Below are 24,027 nucleotides of genomic sequence, written 5' to 3' on the forward strand. Positions count from 1 at the left end.
GTTATTTTTTGACTAGCAGAGGGAAGATATAGCTGTGCAAAGGCAGTACAGATTACATACAGTCCATCTGCATGTGTTTCAGAGGGTCTCTGAGTCCTCTTTTGATTACAATGACACCCCTACATGCATACTTACACTAAAGAAATTTCAATACTTGCACTATGGGTGATATACAATAAAACTGTACTGAGACAATTAACTTAATTCTCAGTACTTACCAGTACATTTATATATTTAGGACTAGAAAGAAATGGCAGAAAATGAAATATTATTTGAAACAGCTTTACAGATGTGAAAGCATAGAAAAAAGAATAATTTAAATGTGGAGGTGAGACTGGATTTACGGATTATCAATTTCTGGCTTCTCACTACAGAGCCCACCAAACAAAAGAGATCTTGGTAATAACATTACCTACAATAAATAAATATTAAGACTGACTTAATACTGAGTTTCATTCCTTCATATACTAATATTGGAGCTTTTAATCACTGAAATTAGTGTGATAAAACTAATTTGCTTGTCAATGTTTTAATGCATTTTAAGAAAAGTTGTTATCTTTTTAAAAAATGGTATTAAACAGTTTAATACCTTTTGCAGTTAAAATGAGAAACAGAGATCACTGCAAGGCCCCACTGTTGTGAAAGACCTAAAAGACTGACTTATTAGACTTACAACACTACCAGATATAAGCCTTTCTTAACAGACTGCCTGTTTTGCTAAAGAGAGTCGTCTTCACATCTGCTGTGATCTCCTTTAATCTGTAACTCCAGCTAAAGATTCTTGCCTTGGAGATGACTGTATAAATAACACATTACAAAAAAATGAATTTGGATAAAGAAATAACCAAGGATTAATAATTTCCTTACAATTCAGACTATAAAAATGTTACTTTGATGACTTCAGTGATCTATTTTTTCTTCCTACCTTTCAATTTCTGTAAACAACAAATAAAATAAATTTTGATTATATTTCAGTCCCTTTGCATTTGGTTTTGCTTTTGTGTGGAAGAAGACACAGGGCATAAGAAAATACAAAAAGACTAAGAAGTAACTCATCTGTATTTATGAGCTTTTGGGAACCTGACTTTGAGAAATTTAAAAAGTATGGTTAAGTATTATCATGGAGAAAGATTATCTCATGTGTATCCCTCAAGAAGGGATAAGAAGCTTGAAGCAAATGACCAGGTGTCACTGAGTCACCAGAGCAACTCTGGATGAAAGGAACAATTTAGAATTCATATTACAGTAAAAGGGATGAAAAAGAATCAGGACCTCCTCCTTCTTCAAAGGTAACAGTAACACAGAACTACTACAAAATCTGGTGCTGTTACATAGAAATAACAGTGAACTGAAGAATGTAACTAGGCACAGCCATGAGAAATCCTTTAAGATATAGGTTTAAGATTTATTGTAGAAGAGAAGGCTACCTTTTCATTCTGGGATACTTCGGGATTCAGAAAGGTACACCAAAAGTACAAAGACATCAGAAGATATGAGAGAACTTCAGAATTTTCTTAAGAACCAAAAAACTACTGAAAACTTATGTGAAACTGAATGCTGCTGTTCATCCCTTAAAAAAATTCTCATTCCACTTTTGAAGCCAAGAAAAGCTGATAAACAGCTACAAAGTTGACTGGATTCATAGATAAAGTTTTGCATAAATATTGAGATTACATTCAACACTGTTGAAATGAAACAGAAAATAAAATCTGTGATCTGTCAGCAGAATTAAGCATGTGAGGGTCAGGATAAAGTATACAAATTTTTATGGAATACTAAACTTTTGCCACTGGATTCAATGTACAGAATTAAATACTTTTTTTGTTGTTGTTCTTGCAACTTGTGAAGACCCTCACATATCCCACTATACATTGCAGAATGATAACTTGTGTGATTTTTCACCTATGTTCACAAGTAAAAAAAGATTATGAGAATTTTTTAACTAGATGAAAAGACACTGTGATCTATGAAGATACTTATTTTATTTAAATGAAAACAGTAATTTTCTCATATTCTAAGGTTTAGTAAGATTAACCTAGGTGACAGACTTTTGTCTTCAGTAGATGACAAAGAAAAGAAAGGCTTCTCAGAAGAGATAGGCATCCTAGGCTGCACCAAAAGTGTGTCTAGGAGGATGAGAAGTGGTTCTGTCCCTCTGCTCTAGTGAGATTCCACCTGCAGTGCTGCATCCATTTCTGGAGTTCTCAGGATAGGAAAGACATGGAGCTGCTGGAGAAGATCCAGAATAGGACCACAAAGGTGAGTAGTGACTGGAGCACCTCTCCTATGAAGACAGGCTGAGAGAATTGGCAATGTTTATCCTAGAGACAGGAAAGCTTCTGGGAGACCTTATAGCAGAATTTCATCACTTAAATGGGGCTTATAGAAAAGACTGGGATAGACTTTTATCAGGTGGCGACTGGACAAGAGATAAGGTTTTTAAAACTAGAGAGGTAGACCTAGACTACATATTAGGGGGAAACCTTACAGGGATGGTGGTGAGGCACTAGAAGAGGTTGACCAGAGAAGCTGTGGATACTTGGAACTGTTTCAAGGCCAGGTTGGATGAGGCAACCTGGTCCAGGGAAAGGTGTTCCTGGCACAGGGGTTGGATCTAGATGATCTTTAATTTGCCTTCCAACTAAAATCATTCCATAATTCTATGAGGTCTACTGAGCCTTCATAGTATGAAGAACTCATAATCCAAACTAACAACCCCCTCCTCCATTTAAGCCAATATTTTCAGGTGTGCATTCTTAAACTCAGGTTCTATATAGACATTTGAAAGCAAAAGATTCTGGAGTAAAAGCACTTGTTTTCAACAGAGGAACATGAAATTACAAACCTGAGTTCAGACAAACTTTCACAGATTTTGCCTAAAACAACTGGGACCATAATTCATAAACAGAGGAGACATTAATTAACTACAGACAAAGCTGAACTGAAACTAGTTCCAATAACAGCTTTAATTGGAAATTTTGTGGAAGTTTTACTCTAGATTTACAAAGAGGACATTCTAAGTCCTTTTCTATGTTTTAAAAGATTTCATAGAATCAAAGAATCATTCAGGTAGGAAGGGATCTCAGAAAGCCAAACAGAGCTTGAAACAGAATTATCTTTAAGATAGGTCCTCTTTCCTTCCATAAAATACACAGTTCAGCAGTGGCCAGCTCTGTTTCCTGGACAGGCTGCCACAACATCTGCTACCTGCAACAACTGAAAACTGGAAGGAAAACTCAACTAGACTGCAACATGTTTTAATAATTTTTGAAGTAGCTGATATAAGCAAGCCAAGAATTAAGCCGCCTTTTCCATTGTTCATAGCAGTTGCTATTAATTTAGATGTGAAATCTAAAGCTTTGGATGCTGATTACAAAGACTAAACAATTCAGGGTCGTGATCCCTTATGAAAACACTTTTTTGTTCCTGTGAGTTAGGATATGGCTTGAAAGAATTTGTACGACACTCTAATTAATAGAGAGAGAAAAAGGAGGCTAAATGATCATAGAAGCTTCTGGAAATAAAAAAGGCATAGGAACCAGTTGTTTATTGTTCAATGATACTTAGAAATAGCAGATGGCTGACATCCATGGAGATTGTCTATGTTGTGTAGATATAAAAGATACACAGGTTTGTCAATTAAACATCTATCAGACCTACTTGGAGGAGAGAACTCCCTGGTATCTACTGATAAGTCCAAAGGGTCAGGAGACAAAAAAGGTGCTGGAGAAGGCTCAAAAGGAAGCACATAGATTTGCTTTCAAATCTTCTGCTGCTGAAAAAGCTGAAGTTAAAGGGACAGAATGTTCAGACAGTGATTTCCATTCTCCAGCAAGGAGAAAAGCCAGGCCAGAGTAACCCTCTGTGTCCCATGTCTTTCCTGAAGACAGAAAATGCTGAAATTGAACCAGTCAGCAAAGGCTTTACCTACTGCCTTTCTTCATTGAATCTATAAGCAGCAATTTTCTTTCTTAGCTCCCTTCCCTAGGATGAGTGTTGATAAAGCAGCACAAGACAGAAATTCCAACAGAGAAATGAGAGCTGGATGCTCATACAGGCATGAGTGGCTTGACAAGACTTCAACTACTAATATCCTTTATTCATGGGGAGAAAACTACATCTTCTTTCTGACTGAAACATTTACAGAGTTCATAAATGAAGGCAAAATTTATCATTTCAAATAAGCTTTAAATTTTCTTCAATCTGCAATGCAATACTTTGTGTGCCAGTGTTCTTGGGCAAGATTCTAAGACAGGAAAAACTATGTAAAATTTTGCACTTAGGAAGAAATTACAAATAATAAGGCTCATTTAAAAAAATCAAAATTATTAGTTTAAAAAATTTTACTTATAATTTTAATAAAGTTGTGGTATTTGTGCTCTTAAGAAAACAACACCACTGGAGTTCTAAATCATAGCAACCTGTTAGAAAATATTATTCTCTTAAATTTTTAAATCAAGGTATTATATCTTTCATTAAGGTACAGTATACTCTGATGCTGAAGGACAGATTAATTCACTTCAAATGCTACCTAGGAACTAAGCTAAAAATTTCATGTATTAGTAAAAATAATGGATTTTAGGTTTGAGTCAATTTTAGATTGAGTCAATATTTATAGTGCATAAATTCATCATGAACAGATATTGACTCATTAAAGAGAATTTAAACAATTAATTGTGGTTAAAATTATTAACATATGCACATGTATATCCCCAAATATTTGAAGTTATATTATGCACCTGTATGTAAAAAAGTAATATATTTATATTTTAAGATGCAGAGCTAGTATACATTGTACTTTAGCCTGTCTTAATTTCATTAGCAGTAACTGCATTCATTAATCCATCCCTCCAGAATTTAATTGAACTTAACATTTCAAACCAACAAACCCCAAACCAAACTTCCAAAAAAGAGGAAAAAAAAATAAAAATTTTAAATAAAAACAAACCTGCAACAACTAAACAAACAACCAAACCAACCAATCAAAAACCAAATCCCCAAAATAAAAGAAAAACAACCTCAACAACTTAGAAAATACACCTTTTTGAAGAAATAGTGTGCACAACAAGATATATCATCTTCAGACACGAGAGTAATTATGTAGGCATTTTACTAAAGAGCTCTGTAATCTAGTTTATCAGGATCTTACTGACTTACCTAAAGAACTAGCTTCATTTCATTTCAAAAGGGCAAAACCACTTTGTATTGTAATAGAGAACACTCATTTCTCATTAGAATAAGAAATATTGGCATAAAATCCAATATTTTATCAGCAGAAAATCCACTCAAAATATAAATAAATTTCAGATTTTTCTCTCTCTTTCAGACATAATCATTTTCATGTCTAGTAATTGAGAAACTAATCCTATAAAACTGGGGGCTTTGTTTTTTACTATTTTCTTACAAATTAGGTAATTTGTATATAAAACTATTGCATATAGAATAATAAATAGTAGTAAGTATTAGAAATCATATAAAAGGTTTATGCAAAGTTTCATCCATCTAAAGCAGTCCATTGCAAACTCATCCTGTTCAAAAACTTTATATAAACATTCTGTGTGTGTCTGTACACAAAGCAAAAAAATTGAACAGTTACCAAATTAGAGGAAACTGAATCTTGCTAGTGTGAAAGGACAAAACAATCTTTTCCCACACAGGATAGGTGAGAAACTAAAAAAACTATCCTCTACAGGATAGAGAGACAAGACAAAATTTTACTGATGTTCACTCATTCCTATCTTCTTTCTTTTCTTATTCAATAGAATGGAAAATAGCTTTAAATCCTGTATGATGCATGTTTCCCATTTTCCTTACAGAGCAACTTTTTAAAAATAAAATTTGATGGAAAATCAATGAATAAAGGACAAGGGCAATATTAGCTTGCAAATAGTTTTTGCAGTACCCAAAGATTTTGAATGAAACCAGTAAAAAATAGGCAAAAAGGTGCCAAAAATAACATAAAATAAAACTGTAAAAAACTTCCCAAATAAATTATTCTTAATTTTTCAAGTTCTTGCAGGTGAGATTTTAAATTATCTAATTTAGAGTATAAAAAAAAAGTTACCTTTTTTCTTTTATTTATATACATAAACGTAGAGAACACACAGTTAATCTGTGATATTTAGTAACACTTAAAATTTACACAGGGTTCACCATTTAAGATTAAGATCCAGCAATCTTTAACTAAGACCTAGAGGTCTAATACCATCTTATACAGCAAAAAAAAAAAAGTCTATGAAAGAAACACATTAGAGCATGGCACTGGATTTTATAAAACACCGTCTAAAAGAACTGCTGAGAAACACAGAACATGTAAGTACAAGGAAAAAGAGTACCAGCAAATTAATAAAGTCTAAGATAACATTTTCTTAAAGAACATGTTACGTTTACCCCTTCCAGCACTAAAGTTTAAAGGCTTCTAAGGAGCTGCTGTGACTCTCTATTCCCAACCAAAAACTCACTTGTTTGATGCGGTCTGGGTTAACAGTGGTCTGGGGCTGTAGGATGCTGACAGGCTCTGTCTTGGCCACGTTCTGAGGCATTTCCCGAATCTTCTCCGCAATGAAGCCATGAACTGCGTTCAGTGCTTCCACTGTTCCCTGGATCAGACACACCCGCTCTGTGGTACCTGCAAAGAACAAAACTCATCTCAGTCATCTGCATTCTTCAAGATCCCACAAGCTGCTCCAGTTGGGGCATGAACATGGCACTCAAAGGCAATGGTGCAAAAACGATGAGAAATACCTCCCTAAAAGTACAAGTGAGAGATTTCCAAACATACGGATAATGTAAAGATATTTTACACAACTCCTATTGGTCTAGATCCCACAATCATCAACTTTCCAAGTCAGTCTGGATAACATCAGTTAGAAAACTCAGACTCCTTCCAAAATGAAATTGTTCTGTTTGTGCTACAAAAAAAAAAAAAAAAAAAAAATCAATACCAGTTCTTATCTATTGATTTCTTTTTTAAAAACATCTACAGCAAAGATGGATGCAGAACTGTGGCAAAATTCCTCCTTGATTGTTTTTTTTTTTTTTTGTGATGAGACTGGTTTTAGATTATTTTATAGGGCTTTACTGTATATCAAAAAAGGACTATTAAGGACTATATTGGGTTACAGTTTGATACATTCTCTCTTAACAAATAATATAAAACCCCCCAGCATCAATCCTAAGGACAATAGTATGACACTTCACTGAAACAATCCATGTTCTTGTATTCCACATATCAAACCACTTAAAACAGGTTCCAGAAAATCAGTTTTGACTTGAAAAACAGAATCTGACGTGTGCTGGAAAAAAAAATCCCCAAATCCCCTCACAACCTGAAAGCAACTTATAAAGGAATATTGTAGTTTTCAATTTCATTCTGCAGGAATACTAACATAAGACAACCTACATGCTCGAGTAAAACTGCTTTAGCATTTCACATAATACATACTTTCAAAAACACATTCTTTACACTTCAACATACACAATTTTTTTGATATTCATCATCTCACTGTGGTCTTTAAATACCAGTAGAACAATTGTACTAATAGAAGAAAAGTATAACATTAAATATCAAGATACCAGTGTATTCCTAAAAATATAGTAATACCATAATATCGCTTGTGTTGCAAAGATATGTATCTGGCTTATCTTTATTCAATGTCAGTGCATATTTTGCTTTAAGACTATGTAGAGGGGGAGCAAAGTAACATATCTGAGCCTTGGAATTGTAACAAAAATAGAATTTTTTTTTTCATTGATATACTACTAATATATACTATTGATAAGGTCACAAATTCATCAACAACATAGACTTTGCCTTTCCTACTTGGCTCCCTCCCCTTGAGCAAACATCGCCTGTGGTTTCTGTGTAAAGCAATCCAGCTCAAAGGAAATGCTCTGGGGAGTCTTTACAAGGTAGTATTAATTGTCTCCTAAATGATGAGATGTGAGGTGCACTGATCAATGCAGCTAATGCAAGTGTTCTCTAGGTCTGCAGACAACACACTGAAACAAAACACTGATCAGGTTACGGGAGAGCGACGGGAGCCTCGTCCAGACAGCACTTAACAGGGAGGACTTCTGTCAAAACACCTGGATGGAAAACATCAGTGTAAATAGGAATTTCGTTAGACTTGACACTAAATGACTAAAGGGCATTTTGCAATCTGTTATTTTAGAAGGTGCAGCACAATAAAAACATGCTGTATGTCATACTCCAGACCAAACATGCGACATTTCAGTGTGGATAAAATAGGATGTAGTAACAGAAATCACTGTCCCATGAAAAAATAAAATTGTGAAAAAATACATTTCACAGACAGAAAGTTTGAAATTGTACACCTATACAGTTTTGAATTGTCTTAATCTTTCTGAAGCAATGTTGTCATATTCCTTCCCACCTGTAATAGCTTTTTATTCAGATACTAGAGTACAATAATTTAAAAGAATTATGCAAAAGAAAAAACTGCCAGTTACATGACCAACTTGTACAGCAAAAATAAACCCATGAATCACTAACACTGGTGATATTTCTGTGATTTTAAGAGCTTTTAGGCTCCATTAGTGCATGAATTAGTGTCAGATTGCTTATAATTTTCAGTTAACAGTTTTATCCAAAGTTTTTTTTTCACATTTCTGTGAACAAAAGCTCAGCTATCTCTATATATATTTTTGTCATATGATTTTCAAAGTATGTATTTAAAATATAGACCTAATTTTTGAAATAGCTGACAAAGAAAATCAAATTACCGAAAATCAATGCCCTTATTTATGTTTTATAAGCAGAACCAACATAAATTTTTTCTCTTTTTAAAAATAATTTACAATTCAATTAGGTTCTAGGGTCATGTACTATACACTGCCTTTTATATATGATGATACAAAGAATATCTTTTACATAAATAATGGCCAAATATAGGATAAGTGATCATAATCTCTGTCCATTAAATAAATCCAGAAAAACTGTTTTTATGTATGTTCAATAAAAACAAAGTCCATGGTAGAAACTTGCATGTGGCTGTAAATTGGAAAAAAAAAAAATCTACAAACATGCTGATGATGTTTCTGCAACATTTAACATTTAGTTTTTCTAAGGAACTCAAATTACTTTTCAGCAAGTGTAGTGTCGTTTCTTTCCCCTTATATTAGGAACCAAATTCAATTTGCATGTGTGGGTTTTAACTTTTTCTTATCAATTAAAAGGCAGAATCTAATTGCACATAAAAACCCCTGTCTGTTCACTCACCAAAAAAATGGATATGTAAAACCATCAGAGAGAAAATAAATCTATCTGTTTTGGTTTTTAGAGTATTTCTTTCTTTCTGGGAAATGGGACAGGGAAAAGTGAAACCATCACCAGGCATCACACAATATACAGAAAAGCAAACAAAACCCTCTTTTGATATCTACTATTTTAGCATTAAAACATAAACAGACTTGCAATATAACTTTATTTTAAGAACTCATTTTTCCTCCTTCCTCAAATAACTATCAAAAATTTTACTTGTGGCAAATACCCTTGGACACCACACTGATTTTTTCAAGAACTTCCAAACAACAGACCATGATTTTTCTCTGAGAATGTTATTTACTTTTTGGACAACTGATACTTATTAGAAAAAGGTTATGAGCTTTTCAAGCAACCATTAGAATAAATGGCAGGAGATGCAACAGGATAAATTACTGTAATGCTTTTGATGTTTGCATTTCTGTACTAAACAGGCACACATCTATACATGGTTGCCACTAAAATTTAAAATGCTTACTTAAAGACTCTGATTCAACGTGTAGGAGTTCTGTACTCACAGAAATGCTCATTAAATTTTAAATGTGCTTCTGTATTTTTGGAAAATAAGAAGCATTTCTCAGCTGAAATGATTTAGGGAATGCATGGCACCTTTCAGAAATCTCTGGTATTTATATGACTCTATAAACTTTACACTGGGCTTTTACATCAATCTTAAAGAGAATTTGAAAACCTAAAAAAGCACACTGCAACAGCAGCCCAGGGTAATCCCAATGCATCCACTAATTAAATCTCCTTGTATTTTTCCAGTGTACCATGCCAATTTCTTGATACTAAAAGGGAGAACCTGTGAGAGAAGCCAAAACTAAAACCTTAACTAAGTGGAAGCTGCACTACAGTCTCTCATCTGCTCATTTACATTAAGCTTTTTGTTTGACAACTCCCAGTACAGCACTCTACTAAGCCCAATGCCCCATACATGTATTTTTGTGACCCATGGTCAAATGGCTGTTAGAGTAGGGTTCTATAGAACACCACACAGACTTATTCAGCCAAAAACTGATCTCACAAAACCCTTGGTAAAAAATAGGGCTTTGACACTATTCCCAAGCAAACTAAAAATTCTCAGTAACTTGCTTAACATGAAAATCTGATAAACTGCTTCTTGGATATAACATCACCATTGCACATTTGCATAAAGCCTCAAAAAATGGAAGCAAAAATAATTTTTTTTTTTAAATTCAAATGCATTAGAAGTAGGCATTCAACAGATAGGAAAAAAACCTTTGCCATACAAATGATAAAATATACAGTCTTAAATGCAACATGTAAGAACATCCCACAGATGTGTGAAGTGTTACAGAAAGCTCAACTGGACAGTTTTCTCCTTCAGTTCTTGTCTCTCTCCTATCCCTTTTACCTTTGTTTCTCAACAGAGAATTAACTGGTCTTAACAGAGTCTGTGCCATATCCCTCCCTGACAAAAAGGCGTCGCCCAAAGCAAAGCCTGATGATCTCAGACTTCCCAAACTGAAGGGGGAAACAAGGGCTGGAGGAAATTCTAGGGCATTGATGTTCCCTTCTTGTTTTCATCCAGACAAAATAATGTTGGAACTGCTTGCAGGACACTGACACAAAGAAGGGTGTGTTCACAGGAAGCCTTACTACCCTTTAGCAGAAGAACCTGGCTGCTGAACTCAGGTTTAATGTTAACACATTTTTGTTTAATGTCTTTTAGGTACGACATGGAGACAGCCACGCACACATGCACACACGTATTCATACCCACATATATACCCTTTTGTTTTACTGTAATGGAATAAGAGAACTTTCACTACAACTCAGATATTGAAGAGGATCAAGTTTAAAAATTCTGCAAAACTTAGGAAATGTATGAATCCTCAGAGTTATATGAAAACAAGTTTACAGTCCATTGTGATTTGGTCACAAGACTCAACTACATGAATCCAGGTTCACCTTAGTTATGACTAAAGAAACAGATCATTCCCTTGTGAGAGAGAAAGCACAAAAAAAAAAACAAAACCAAAAAAACCTCATCATTATTCAGAGTTTAGAAGAGATGATGAGTCATCTTACAAGGCAAACAACCCCTTGAATATAAACTCTTTTGTTATGTATCAGCTATAACTTTGAGGATGATTTCCCAGAAACACAGTTACATAAAGAGATGAAGAATTACTAATTATTACTATACTGTCATGTGTAAGAGAGAGGATTAAAACTACTTCTCTTTGTTTAAGAGTTGTTAATAAAAAAAACAAAAAAAAAAAGATTCCACTGCAAAAGGTGATAAATGTCTCCAAAACCAAAAGAAAAGGCCAGAGATTTTTTCTATGGTTTTATGTAGGAGTGCTACTTAGATGAGAAACACTCAGAGAGGAAGTATATGTGCAAATTAACACCCAAATGTCTGCAATGAAAGTGAACTTACTCTGAACTTACTTACAATGAAGTGATCATACTCTAACTATGATTTAGGAAAGCATGTTTCTGGAAAATAAAAGCACTGGAAGCAAGAAAGCCCTCAAGCCATGGACAAAAGCACTATACATTTATTAATTTTGTTTGTGGGAATGTTTGTCTTAATATATTATTTGCAAAATTATCTACAACAAAGGAAATACTGTTTAATCAAACAAAACTCACATGAGTCTATCATAACATATACAATCAAAAAATAGAAATATAAAATACAGAGATTAAATAATCGTTGCTATTTACATATTTCCCCTAAAAAAAAAAAAATCACATGAGTTAGAGGCCCAAGATTGCATGGTATTCTCTGCTAACAAAAACAAATCTACTTCGATTTTTCTTAACACTTGTAGTACCGTGGATGGGCTTCAACACACTTCTGATTTTTTTTCAAAAGAAAATGGGCTCGCCATTTTGATGGCTTTCTAATAATAGAACATAACAATTTGATTATTTATGTATTTTTTAGATTATCAGTGCCTGGAATATTGCACAGAGTTACTATTTTTTCACTATCATTACCCATCTAAATAAATAAGCATTTATTAAAAATCCAGTAGTGAAATTTGCTGAAAATTTCTTTTCAAAGTCATTAAAAACCAACCACACACAATACTACCAGAAGACCATATCTACTGGTGAAAAGAAAATAACTGACCTTATTTTTAGAAGAGGACTACAGAACAGAAAGAAAAGAAATAGCACATGTTTTTCAGTATATCTGAAATGATTTTTTTGTTAACAAAAGAAAGTGAGACTATTTTTTCCTGCAAAGTAATGCTCAGTTGACAATTACTGCTTTTATACTATGTTATAGTAATATGAACCTTTGTTCATAATGCCTCCTACTCGCATAATTACCACACCAAAAGGAAAAAAATCACCCATTTAAACAGCAAAATATATACTCTGAGAAATTGTAGGAACTGATACATTTTTAAATTTAGAGTGGTAACAGCTGAAATCACCAAGGGAGCTTTTCTCCTTAAAAATATTTCTCAAGTTCCATAGTTTAAAAGTCTATGAAAAGCTTTGGAAAACCCTCCTGGATAAGCTGAGCTGCTCAAGAAATCAAATCCCATTATACAATCATTGACATTTATTTGTTTAGAGGAAGCAAGTACAAAGCTTCAGGTAAATGAGCCATACTCAAAGTTTAGACTAGAATTTCTACTAAAATATTTGTGACTGCATGAATATTTTTCTCTGTATATTGCAGGTAAACTCTGACAGTGGTCAGGGGAACACGATTTTTCAAGAATATGCTTATTACTATTGAACTATTACTTTTAAAATTAAATCATGATCATGCAAGGAAACACCTTTATCTATAGCGTTCAAGGCAAATATTAGAGACAAGAGTAATTCCAGGTTGGAATAAAAGGTAAAGATACATGTTATAGTAACTATCATTAGAACCACTCTACATATTAATCCAGAAATATGAGGAGAGAGACAAGGATACATACACCTTTGGCTTTCAGACTGAGTGTTATACCAAAACCAGGATGAGCTCCCTTTGTGATGCAGTCATTATAGCAAACATCTGGAATAGGCCCAACACAAACCACATTCTTGTTGTATCTAGCTCCTTTTTTTTTTTATCTGTAACTGCTAGTCTAAATCCATGTTCTGCTCATAGTAGATTTTACATGCTGTAATTTTAATTAAATCCATATCTCCCCAGCAGCAAACTCTAATTCAGAGTTTATATGGTAAGAAGGTAGGAAGAGTTTCTGATTACTGCTCAAACATTCAGAATGTCACACTTACTTTTCTTTGTCTTCCTAGCTCCTTCCTGATTGTACAGATTGCAACACTTCCATAGCATGTTCTGATTTTTCTATGAATGGTATTAACCTCCCCTAAATTTATTTTTCTAGAATTTATGCCCTGAGTCCAATGTAGCTGGTTAAGAAAGACAGGGATGTCCATGAACAGTGCACCCCATCTACCTTTAGAAGGAATCATCCCAAAAAGACAAGAAGCTCACACCCTTAATTATACAGAGAGCTTTAGTTTTAGTTTAGATAAAATAGAGGGCTCCTCTCAAAGGCTCACTACATACACACATAACACAACACTGTTTTCCAGAGACAGATGCAATGTAAATAGTCAATTACTCTTCTTATTAAAGCTATAATAATTACTACAGCAATATTAAAAGCATTACTTAAAATGACTTTGGTGATATAAGAGGTAAACTGAAGTTTAATAGAGATATTTTGTTCAAAAAGCAATGTCACACACATTGCTGCCCACCAGAAGATTTATATAAATTCATAAATATTTTGTCATATAATATGTTTACAATAAAAAGGAGTAGAAAATGTTATGTAGGCAGAACTGTTTCTAAATAGGACTCTTTCACGACTTTTTGCATTGGATGACAGTTGCTCTCTCTATTTTTATACCTATACATTCTTTTTTCCTAAGCACTCAAAAATTCCTGCTTCACAGGTATTTGCTGGACTATTTTCATTCTTGTACAAAATTACTTTTAAAATAGCCAAGGTAGATATAATGGCCCTGGGAAGTTCAGTACCAATGAGAATCAGATGAAGTGAACAAAAGATCTCCTGCCAGTACTGATTGAGCCAGACAGGAGCCTTTTTTAAAGGTCAGTCATTTTGTGAGTATTTTCAACTATTCAAAAGAATAATGAAATGATTTAATGTTTATACAAGTGTTACAAGATTTCAATGGGTTTCTTATTTTTATTATTGGATTTGAAGGAAAGAATCTGCATCTCAAAGGACTCCAAGGCATAAGCTGCTTTTCAAGAGTCACCTCATGGACTGGAATTTCTAATTAATCTGAGTAAGTTACTGATGCTCAGATACTCCTCCATGGCCCTGCTGTGCAGTAACACAAGAAAAACTTTATAGACTTAAGAACCTCACTACTTCTTCTCCTCAATAGGCAACAAAAGTGAAGTTCACCTCTAAAAATCAGACTCCCTGCAGATACAAATACATGTGAAATTGTCTCCTTTCTCTATTTGCCCGAGAGCTCATTTTTATAGGATGGCAGCAGATTTATAAATGAAGAACATGAACATCAAGAATGGTACCTAATCTGTGCTAACTACCTGCATGAATTCTGTACCAGGAATGGCCCTGCTCTCAACAATCTTTTAAGTCTGTTCCCTTCTCTAACACTACAGCAGGGATGCTCACAAAGCTTCTCTACTCCAGCAGCAGAGGAGCACTGAGGTACATGTTGGGGATGGGAAGATGGGAGGGTGCAGTCACTATCTCTCTGCTCTTCCCTTTTCTTCCAACTGCAGAACTTCTTCCTTGTTACAGGAAAGAAATTGAAGCTCAGTAATTCTGCTGAGGGAAGAGACAAATACTGACACTGTCCCAAAGGTCCCACAGCACCTGGAATTCAGGGTTTAGAGCACTGGGATAGGCACTCCTGCAGCTGGATCACACTGGCCAGCAGAAGCTGGAGTATCAAAGAGTATTTATGCTCAGAAAAACTTATGACCTCTTATCTCTAGAAATAACAGCATCAGAGTGGGTGGCAGTGCTCTGATTGCTTTTTTGATATTACTGTGACAGGCTCAGATGGCATCATTTATTCAAATAAAATACAAATTTTCACATACATTAGCAAACCAATGAATGGCAGTAATGCACATTAAGCTGAACAAGGATGTGAAAATACACAAAGCATTTATATGCCTGAGGGACCTAACTACCTTTTGCCTACTCCTTTTTTTTCACCCCAAAATTATCTGCCACCTATAAAAATAATGACTTTTTCTTGCCCTCCATTCTTAATTACTTGTGGAATCTTTCAGATCTTCATTATTCACTAGCCATGCTCACACATCTTTTTGGGGGGGGGGGGAGAAAAAAAAGTGTCTTTGCTTTGTAGAGAGAAGACCGAGAAAATGTTAATCTGCAGAAAAGGTGCAGTATTGATGGCTTGCTAAGATTTGGAAAGTAGTATAAATGCTAACAACGTGCCTTTTCAAGAATACATTTTAAGTGTCAGTAAACAGAGAAAAGTAGTTAATCTTTCACAATATGAAAAGTGTTATATGAATAAATGGAATGGGCAGATGAATTTCAAAATTTGTATATCCAAAGCACTGGCACTTAAAGACTTTTAATGACTCTCAACTAACACTACTTAACACAAAAAGGAGTTGTCTAAATTGTCTAAAAGGAGAATTGACTGGAAACAGCAAAAGTGGAGGAAAAGGCAGGACAATTGGCATAAATCAAATAAATTACAAAGGCAGAATGTCTACCAGTCAGTTACACATTTTGACCCAAATATACACTAAATAAATATACCCCAAAATAAACACATCTCAAGTTTTTCTCAATTATTTTTTTTTTATCAAAAGAATGATTGCCATATAAGCATATCTATGTTGTATGTCTTTTTTGATACAGGTATTTGAAATAGATCTAGCATACATTTCTGGGTGCAAATACATACAAAAAATGTTAGAAACTGTACTCTCAAGTGAAACAGTTTCAAGTATGAGCAACTATAAATTAAGAGCTGTGTACTACTTTAGGACAAAAGCCTATCATGAAGCATTTATTCTAGTTGAGAAATAAGTTCCAGTAAGTAATTTCTAATCACAAACAGAAACAAGAATAAAAGTGAAAACCATCCACTGATATCTTGCAATTTTTGAGATATTTCACAGCTATACACAGCAATATTCTTCTCTGAAACTTTAATCTGTGCCTACTCAGAACAAGGCACAGACTGAAAAGAAGCTTTTTTAATAGCAAAATATCCTCTATTTTAACAGCATGGAGAATGTTCTTAATGCTGTTATTGACCAAACATATAAAAATTACATCAGGTTTTTAAATCTGCCTGTTTTTTCTCCAAATCTAATTTTAGACTTCTCTCCTCAAAACTAATAAACCAGCCCAAAAGAGAAATGAAATTCCTATTCATTTGGAAATCTTTTTTACCACTAAATAAACATGGACAATTATAAAGCATGTATAATAGGTTAATAATGGACTAATACATCCTAAAATGGGGAAAAACCCAAATACAGTAGAATTCTTATTCTTCAATCATTCATGAGACTTTGCTTTAAGTCTAGGAAATTGTTTATGCCCATTTGAAAAAGAATTTACTAGCCTAATTAGATTTTTAATCTTCTCTCAAACTATTTAATCCATGGATTGTTTACTCCTACACAATATTAAATGCACTTTTAATTTTTTTTTTCTTTGTAGGAAAAATCAAGATCACAATCATGACCAAAATAAAGCCATCAAAAAATCCAAGCAATTTCATGAAGCTGGAATTAATAAAGCCTATTTCCTGACAGATTTGCATCTTCTTAAGGTAGTCTCTGGCAGAAATTTCTCCCAAAGTTGTCTGAGGACAGCAAATACAGGCATAAAGGAATGCCTTCCTTTAGCAGAGGATTTCATAGCATAATTCACTAGTCCAAAGATGCTTATCTTTTAAATGCATGTAAGAACTCTATTATCTGAGAGAATTTCATTCTTTGTCAAATGCAGATTGTGTTCATAAAGGGTCCAGTGTTGTTTCCCAAAAACCTCAGGTGATGTAACACTGAGACTGATCAAACAAATCAAGCATCTTGTTTAAAATTGTCCTAACCATAATTTAGAAACAATAGTATATGCATATATTAATAAAAAAATCAAAATTCAACTATTATGCATTTGCATATTTAGCCCTTTTATAGGTTTTTGATAAACTAGTATTGGTACATAATGATCTTTGCCTTTCAATGAAGCATGCAAACCTTCCTTACAGTCACAAATGATGCCCTTGGAAATACATTTATAAAAAAAAAAATAAAAAAATAAAGGTCTTTAAAGGAACTCCTGCAACTCTAATTCCTCCTGAGTACTGAGCCACTATACTGTGTCAAGTGTAGAAAATGGATAGTTAATTTTTGTGTGCCATGATACTTATATTCTGATACCAAGATCACTCTGAACTGTATTCATGACAGTTATATTCAAGCAGGAAAAATTATGAGATCATGATTCTCATAATTATAGCTTTCAATAGCTCTCAATCCCTGAATTAATCTCAGGTTTTTGTACCACTCCTAAGAAAACATACTGCAGACTGTAGGGTTCTAGATACTCTCAAATGATTGAAACAATAGGAAAAAAGATAGCAAGTAATAACTGAGGTACTTATGCATGTACAAAGGAAAAGAATTATTTAATAGATCAATACCAAATTGAACAAGAAAGAGGGGAAAATAAACTCCTTAAATAAGGGGGCTATTTTAGACTGAATAACTAAATTATGAGATATGTAGAGGATGTTAAATGCAAGTTTTCAAGTACAAGATAAGTAAAAAATATACCACATTATTGTTGATTATGATGAACCTAGTTATTTGGTCCTTTTTAATTTAATTTACTGTTTTTAAATTTTAATTTAATACACTTTTTTTCACTGCAGCATTTGATGTAATGCTGTATTTTGTTTGCCTTAGTAATCATGAATATTACATGCATTGTGCTCAGTTTTAGAACATGAGCCTTTCTATATTTGTATGTTTCTTGTTAACGTGCTATGGAATTCAAAACCTATGGGACTTTGGGACCTTAATTTAAGCCTGTGGCAATGAAGATGCAGCTGTTAATTTATAAGCAATCATCACAGAAAAAGAAGTTTTAAGATTAAATTTGAAAAGACACTTTCCCAAACCTTTAAAATTATTAACTTATAGCAGATTCAGTGTTTTTTTCCCCCCCAAAGAATTATTTTTACTCGTTGAGTTTTTTCCAAGTTTAAAATCAAACCAAACCAATTTTACAGAGCATTCCACCTGAGCTTGCACCATGTTAGAATTGCAGATTAAGTATCAGTATTTGATTATTATTGTAATGTTTGCTCCTCACATACATAATTATAATATATCATCAACCATGACCCACTCAAGTCTTTTGAAGTTGGCATTATAAATTTTATTCCACATTCACCCAGGTGCAATTTAACACTGCTAGCACAATTTATTTAAATTAAAATTCTCCTATCAATGATTCAAATAATTGTAAAGTAGTGTCATTTATTGGTTTTATAGAAATGCCCTAAATAAATAAAGTTACAAAGAAAGCAGATGACTTTATCATAATATGGAATCTACATATCTGTTGACATCTACAGGGAACATACTAAAGGGTCAACATTTGATCAAAGAATATCTTTTACAGGGAAAGGCTGAAGGAGCTGGGACTGCTCAACCTCGAGAAGAGGGAGTGAGAGGGGACCTAAGTGCCTAAGTTATATTAAGGGAGGGTGTCAGAGAATGCATCCAGGCTCTTCTTGGTGGTGATAAGTAATCAGAGCAGAGGCAATAGGAAGAAATATGCACTGAAATTTCCACCTGAATGTGAGGAAGAACTTCTTTACTGTGAGGGTGACCGAGCACTGGAACAGATTGTCCAGAGAAGTTGTGGAGGCTCCCTCACTGGAGACATTCAAGGACCATCTGGATGCAATCCTGTGCCATGTGCCCTAGGATGACCCACTGTAGTGCCTTCCAACCTGACTTATTCTGTGCTTCTGTGAAATGCATTTTTTTAAACTGACATGACAGGACAGCTGTGTACCTGTGCTACAAGTTACTCTTTCAAATAGGATACTCTACTTTATAGGATTAGAACAGTAATCCAGGGTGCAAAGGGCTGATCATAATGGAGTGCAGAAACTCTCTGAATTAGTGCCAAAGTTAAATTCCTGTGGCCAAAGTCCAAAGTTCTGCTGTATTAGGTGACAACACCATAGAAAGCTTTGCAAGCAAGCTCTCAGAGCACTGTGAAGATGATCAGTAGATACTAATGAAAGTAGCATTTTCAGATGGCTGATAGAAATAGTATATCATATTACCATGGCTCCCTTTCTTTATAGTAACTGGAAGTCTCCTAAGGTGTGTAGCAGCAGTATTGTTCAAACCCTCCTCAATATTTTATCCTGAGTACAGCATGTGAAAGAGAAGTTTTGTTTTCAACGGATGCTAAAAGGTTCAACAATGTATTAGTCCTTTACAAATGTCCAAAAACTGTAGGACAAGGAAATTAATTTCATCTTTCATTCCTTCTCTTTTATCACATGAAATTTTTCTCCTCATTAAAAAAATTATTGGAAGGCAGGCCTCCCAAAAGACATTCACACAGGTTTTGGAATTTTCCTACAAAGAAGTAGCTCTAGCTTCCTTTCCCTACAGATCTAACCACTGACATGAAACTCTGCAGCAAAAATCCTCAAGGAAATGCAAGTAAAAATCACAAAGTTTTCCAAAGCAGACAGGCTCCTTTCAAATGCAGTTTCACCTTTTCCTTGCAGACACACTGGGGACTTCCTTTAGTAGCACCAGACAGACATAAAACGCAAATCAATGTGCAAAGACTGGAGAGGAACGTAGTGTAAGCTGTTGGTTAAGAAAAATGGTACCATAAGAGTGCACCATCTAAAACCACATGACTGGGGTTGCAATAGATGCCACAAACTCAAGTAAGTCATAATTTTTGAACTAAAAGGAGGCTAAATAAGGGTAGGCTAGGATTTTCTATTCTATGTATCTCAGATCTCTCCTTTTTCTGCCCTGCAATAGCTCTCCACAATGGTGGTCAAAATAAGAGAGAAATACAACTGTAAAGACACCTATTTTCTGGTACATTTATTTACATTGATGAGCAAGCACCAGGAATACTGCTTGCTCACTATCAGTTAAGTAAAATATAGGCAGCACAAAAGATTCAGAAGTATGAAGACAGCATTAGGAGCTGGATGCCTAAGAGCTACATTTCTTTATTTGTTATACAACCACTTCTGGCATAAACAGTTCCAAATACTGTTAATTAAAGATTATGTACCTCTCAACATTTTAGCAAGGCACACTATTTTTTTGTATTACTTGGAGGTAGGTATTGCTCACATTATAAAAGACTGTTTTGTATGGTATGTATTCAAAAGAAATCTAATCTCAAAACAGATGCTTCATCCTTTTCTGATGTACATATAGAACCATGTAGTTATAAACCCCGAAAAATATTTATACTAGTTTTATTATTAACATGAAAAATTTCAAATACCACATATCCTGCAAGTCAAACTGTTTCAGAGCTGTCTCATTGATGCAAATTTTATCTTCCCCAATCAATTTTATTACTTTGTGCTATTAGAAGTACCTTTATTTCCATGTTGACTCTAAATTAAACATCTTAAAGGAAACTCCCTCAAGATAATTCCCTGATTCAGGCACTAAAAAATGCTTATAGCAGTCGCATGTAAATTACTACAATGCTGATTCTCATTCCAGAAGTTGTCAAACATCACATGATTTCTGTCAGAGCGAAGGACTTGGCAAGAAATTGTAACATGCAGAAATTTCATGTGCTAGTGGCAATTACAGGACATTGCTCCCAACCAGGAATTTGAACCCTGCTCAACTATCAAATACAGACCTACCTACAATGCAAGTCTTGAAAAGCTCCTAGGAAATGGGCATCTCAGGTCTCCAAAGTGATAAACAATTAGAAAGGAACCATAAAAGCTCTCCCTCTGCTCTCTGGATCTTTACATGAACATGAAAATGTAGCTTGAAATAATCAAGGTTTTTCCATCCATTACTCAATAGTATCTTCTAAGATACTATTCAAGTTACTATTCCAATATTCAAGTTCTTACAGTGGTATGGCTGAACAGCCATGATTAAAAAAATAAAGCAGCCTGCAGGAAATCCAGAAGGACAAACCTCCAGAATTTAAAAAAGACCACCAATGAGACCAGCCTTCCTTTTGGGAAAGTTCTGTAACTCTTCTACACACAAGACAGAAATATTTCATGAAAAAATTCCACTGCATTCTAGTCATAAACTGGAATACCCACAGACATCACTGGCCTAAGACAGAAAGGATTCAGAACAAATTTTTTGCTTACATTATTTCTTACACTATGCAAGGTAACACTAACTTTTCTAATCAACTCTACATTATCTCATCTAACAGGCTACCTGGAGGATATAGAAAAATAGAGTGAATTACAGTTTGCTGAAAATCCACCACAAAGGATTCAGACAGTTTTTTGGGTTTGGGCTTTTTTTTTTTTTTTCCAGTATCAGAAAAAGAACAATATATTCTTTAGATCTTGGAGGTCTATCAACGCAAATGGATGTCAAAAAGAAAGTAGGCCAATCAAAAATAAAAAGGATGAATAGAAGGCATTGCTTTGTCCATGGGGAAAGAGGATTTTTTCTTAAAATTTTTATATTATTTTAATATGTATAGGTACATACACACCTCTCTAGAAATATTTTGTAACTAAAAAAAGAGCTTCCATCTACATTTCTTTTATTATTTATCATTAACGGCCTCATAAGAAAAGTACATGCAGAAAGATTGAAAAAAACCAAAAAATCAATAACATATATTTGATAATGCTAATATCTCAAGTCTTTTTGTATCAGCCACCAGGCATTCTTGCAACTACCACTATAAAGCTCCACTGTCATTGTCTCTAAGAAACATTTAACATAACAAAAGGGCAAATACAGAAGCAAAACAGTCCAGTAGCTGTCACTGGTCCTTCATTCTGCCTAAAATAAATAATTGGATAGGACATGATTAAACAGAATTATGTTAACAACTATAGTTTACATGCACATATTTTCATGCATATAAATAAGAGGCAATGCCACATCATCTCTGTCAGGAAGTCACCTTCATTTGTAAGGATGTGAAGTTCAGCCACACAGCTCCTCAGTGGATCAAAATTAAAATGGAAGCAAATCAATTTTGTAATTATTAATATAATAGACAAGAACTAGGGTGGTGAGCCATCAATTCTAATTAAAGACTGCAATTAAAGGATACTTCAATCAATCATCTCTCTGAAAGTATACTCTATTGATTGCTGCATTAATTATTAAAATTATATTAAAATAAAATTCAGCTTTAGTTATCTGCCAGCTACTTCAAGATAATATTCTGGGTCTTATAAGTAAATGAGTGACATCATAACTAGGACTAAATTTTTTTTCTTTTTTTCTTGTAAAGAATACTTAGAAGGGGTACTCAAGAATTTTACATTCTGACTCAGTATCTTACCTCCTCATGGCAGTCCTTTAGGACTTGTTTTTTCCTTCACCAGCATTTGTCAGAATTTGTGTCTAACATACTTCAAGTAAACATACATATCAGACAATCCTAAACTAGGTAATTTAAGAACTTTTGACACAAAAACAAGACCTAGTTGTATAAGTAATAGGTAGAAATGCTAAAATACAATTCATAATGTTGCAGTTCAATCTAAAATACAGATGGAAAGCAGAGTTCATAGTTAATGGCAACAATGAGGTACTTGACTCAGTCATGTTTTCAGCTCCTCTAAAGGAAAAAAGCATAAATAAGAAAGCAGATTAAAAGATAATGAAGATAATTGAATCTTGACCACAAAATTCAAGGTAAAGGCAGTCTCAGTTAAGAAAAACATAGAAAAGATTGAAGTAAACAGACTGTAAGACACAAAAAAAAAGCCAAGCTATGGATATGGCCAGTAAGAATTGTGAAAAATTGCAACCCACCCTAGTCCTTGCATAAATAACTTTTTATGCTGGTATGATAAAATCATATAAAGCTGTTTTCTAAATTCTTAAGTACATATGTTATCAGTATTAACTCATACAGTTTCTTAGTATTTGCAATAAGCAAACAAAAGGACAAGAAAGTAATGCACAGCTGAAACCCTCTTGATTTCAACTGCACAAGTACAGTAGCTGGGGTATCAATGCAACTGCTTTGTTACCTAATCCAACAATCCCTCAAGAGTTACTTAAATGTTGCCTGAAATGAAAAGATTGCCAGATGCTTTCAAAGACCACAGCCCCTTGACTGAGCTGCAGAAGCTAAGACTATCTCCATAAAATCTTGAATTTGTAAAAACCTGTTTCAAATTGTCAAATTCCACAGCTAATTTTCAAGTTGATAATTGTATTGGCAGGCGGCCAGGCTACAGAAATCTATGAAGTTATGACTGTCACCCACTGCTTTGTAACTATGGCTTGTAATCAGGCGAAAAAAAAATAACTTCAAAATGCAGGAAGGGAGGATGAAAAATGAAGAATTTTCATAATTAAGTATCTTATTAAATCATTGCTTATGCTAACAGAAATGTAAGCATAACCAACACCTACAAGCTGAAAATTCCAGCTCCTCCTTCAAAAATAAAGCCCAAAATAAAGGTTTTAACTATAGAATTTACCTAAATATCTGTCAATCAAACTTGCTTCTCCTAATTGTGTTCCA

General features: G+C 34.0%; 1 protein-coding gene across 6 annotated transcripts in view; it reads right to left on the bottom strand.

The window, feature by feature from the left end:
• Positions 1-24,027, bottom strand: part of NOVA1 (NOVA alternative splicing regulator 1) — a 140,941-nt gene that overhangs the window by 30,484 nt on the left and 86,430 nt on the right. For all 6 annotated transcript variants that reach the window (XM_079308106.1, XM_079308110.1, XM_079308107.1 and 3 more), the window contains one exon: positions 6,462-6,628. In XM_079308106.1, coding sequence (XP_079164232.1) covers positions 6,462-6,628 — 167 coding nt within the window. The remainder of the gene's footprint in view (positions 1-6,461; positions 6,629-24,027) is intronic.

The sequence above is a fragment of the Erithacus rubecula genome (assembly GCF_903797595.1).
Source record: "Erithacus rubecula genome assembly, chromosome: 6".
Taxonomy (NCBI): Eukaryota; Metazoa; Chordata; class Aves; order Passeriformes; family Muscicapidae; genus Erithacus; species Erithacus rubecula.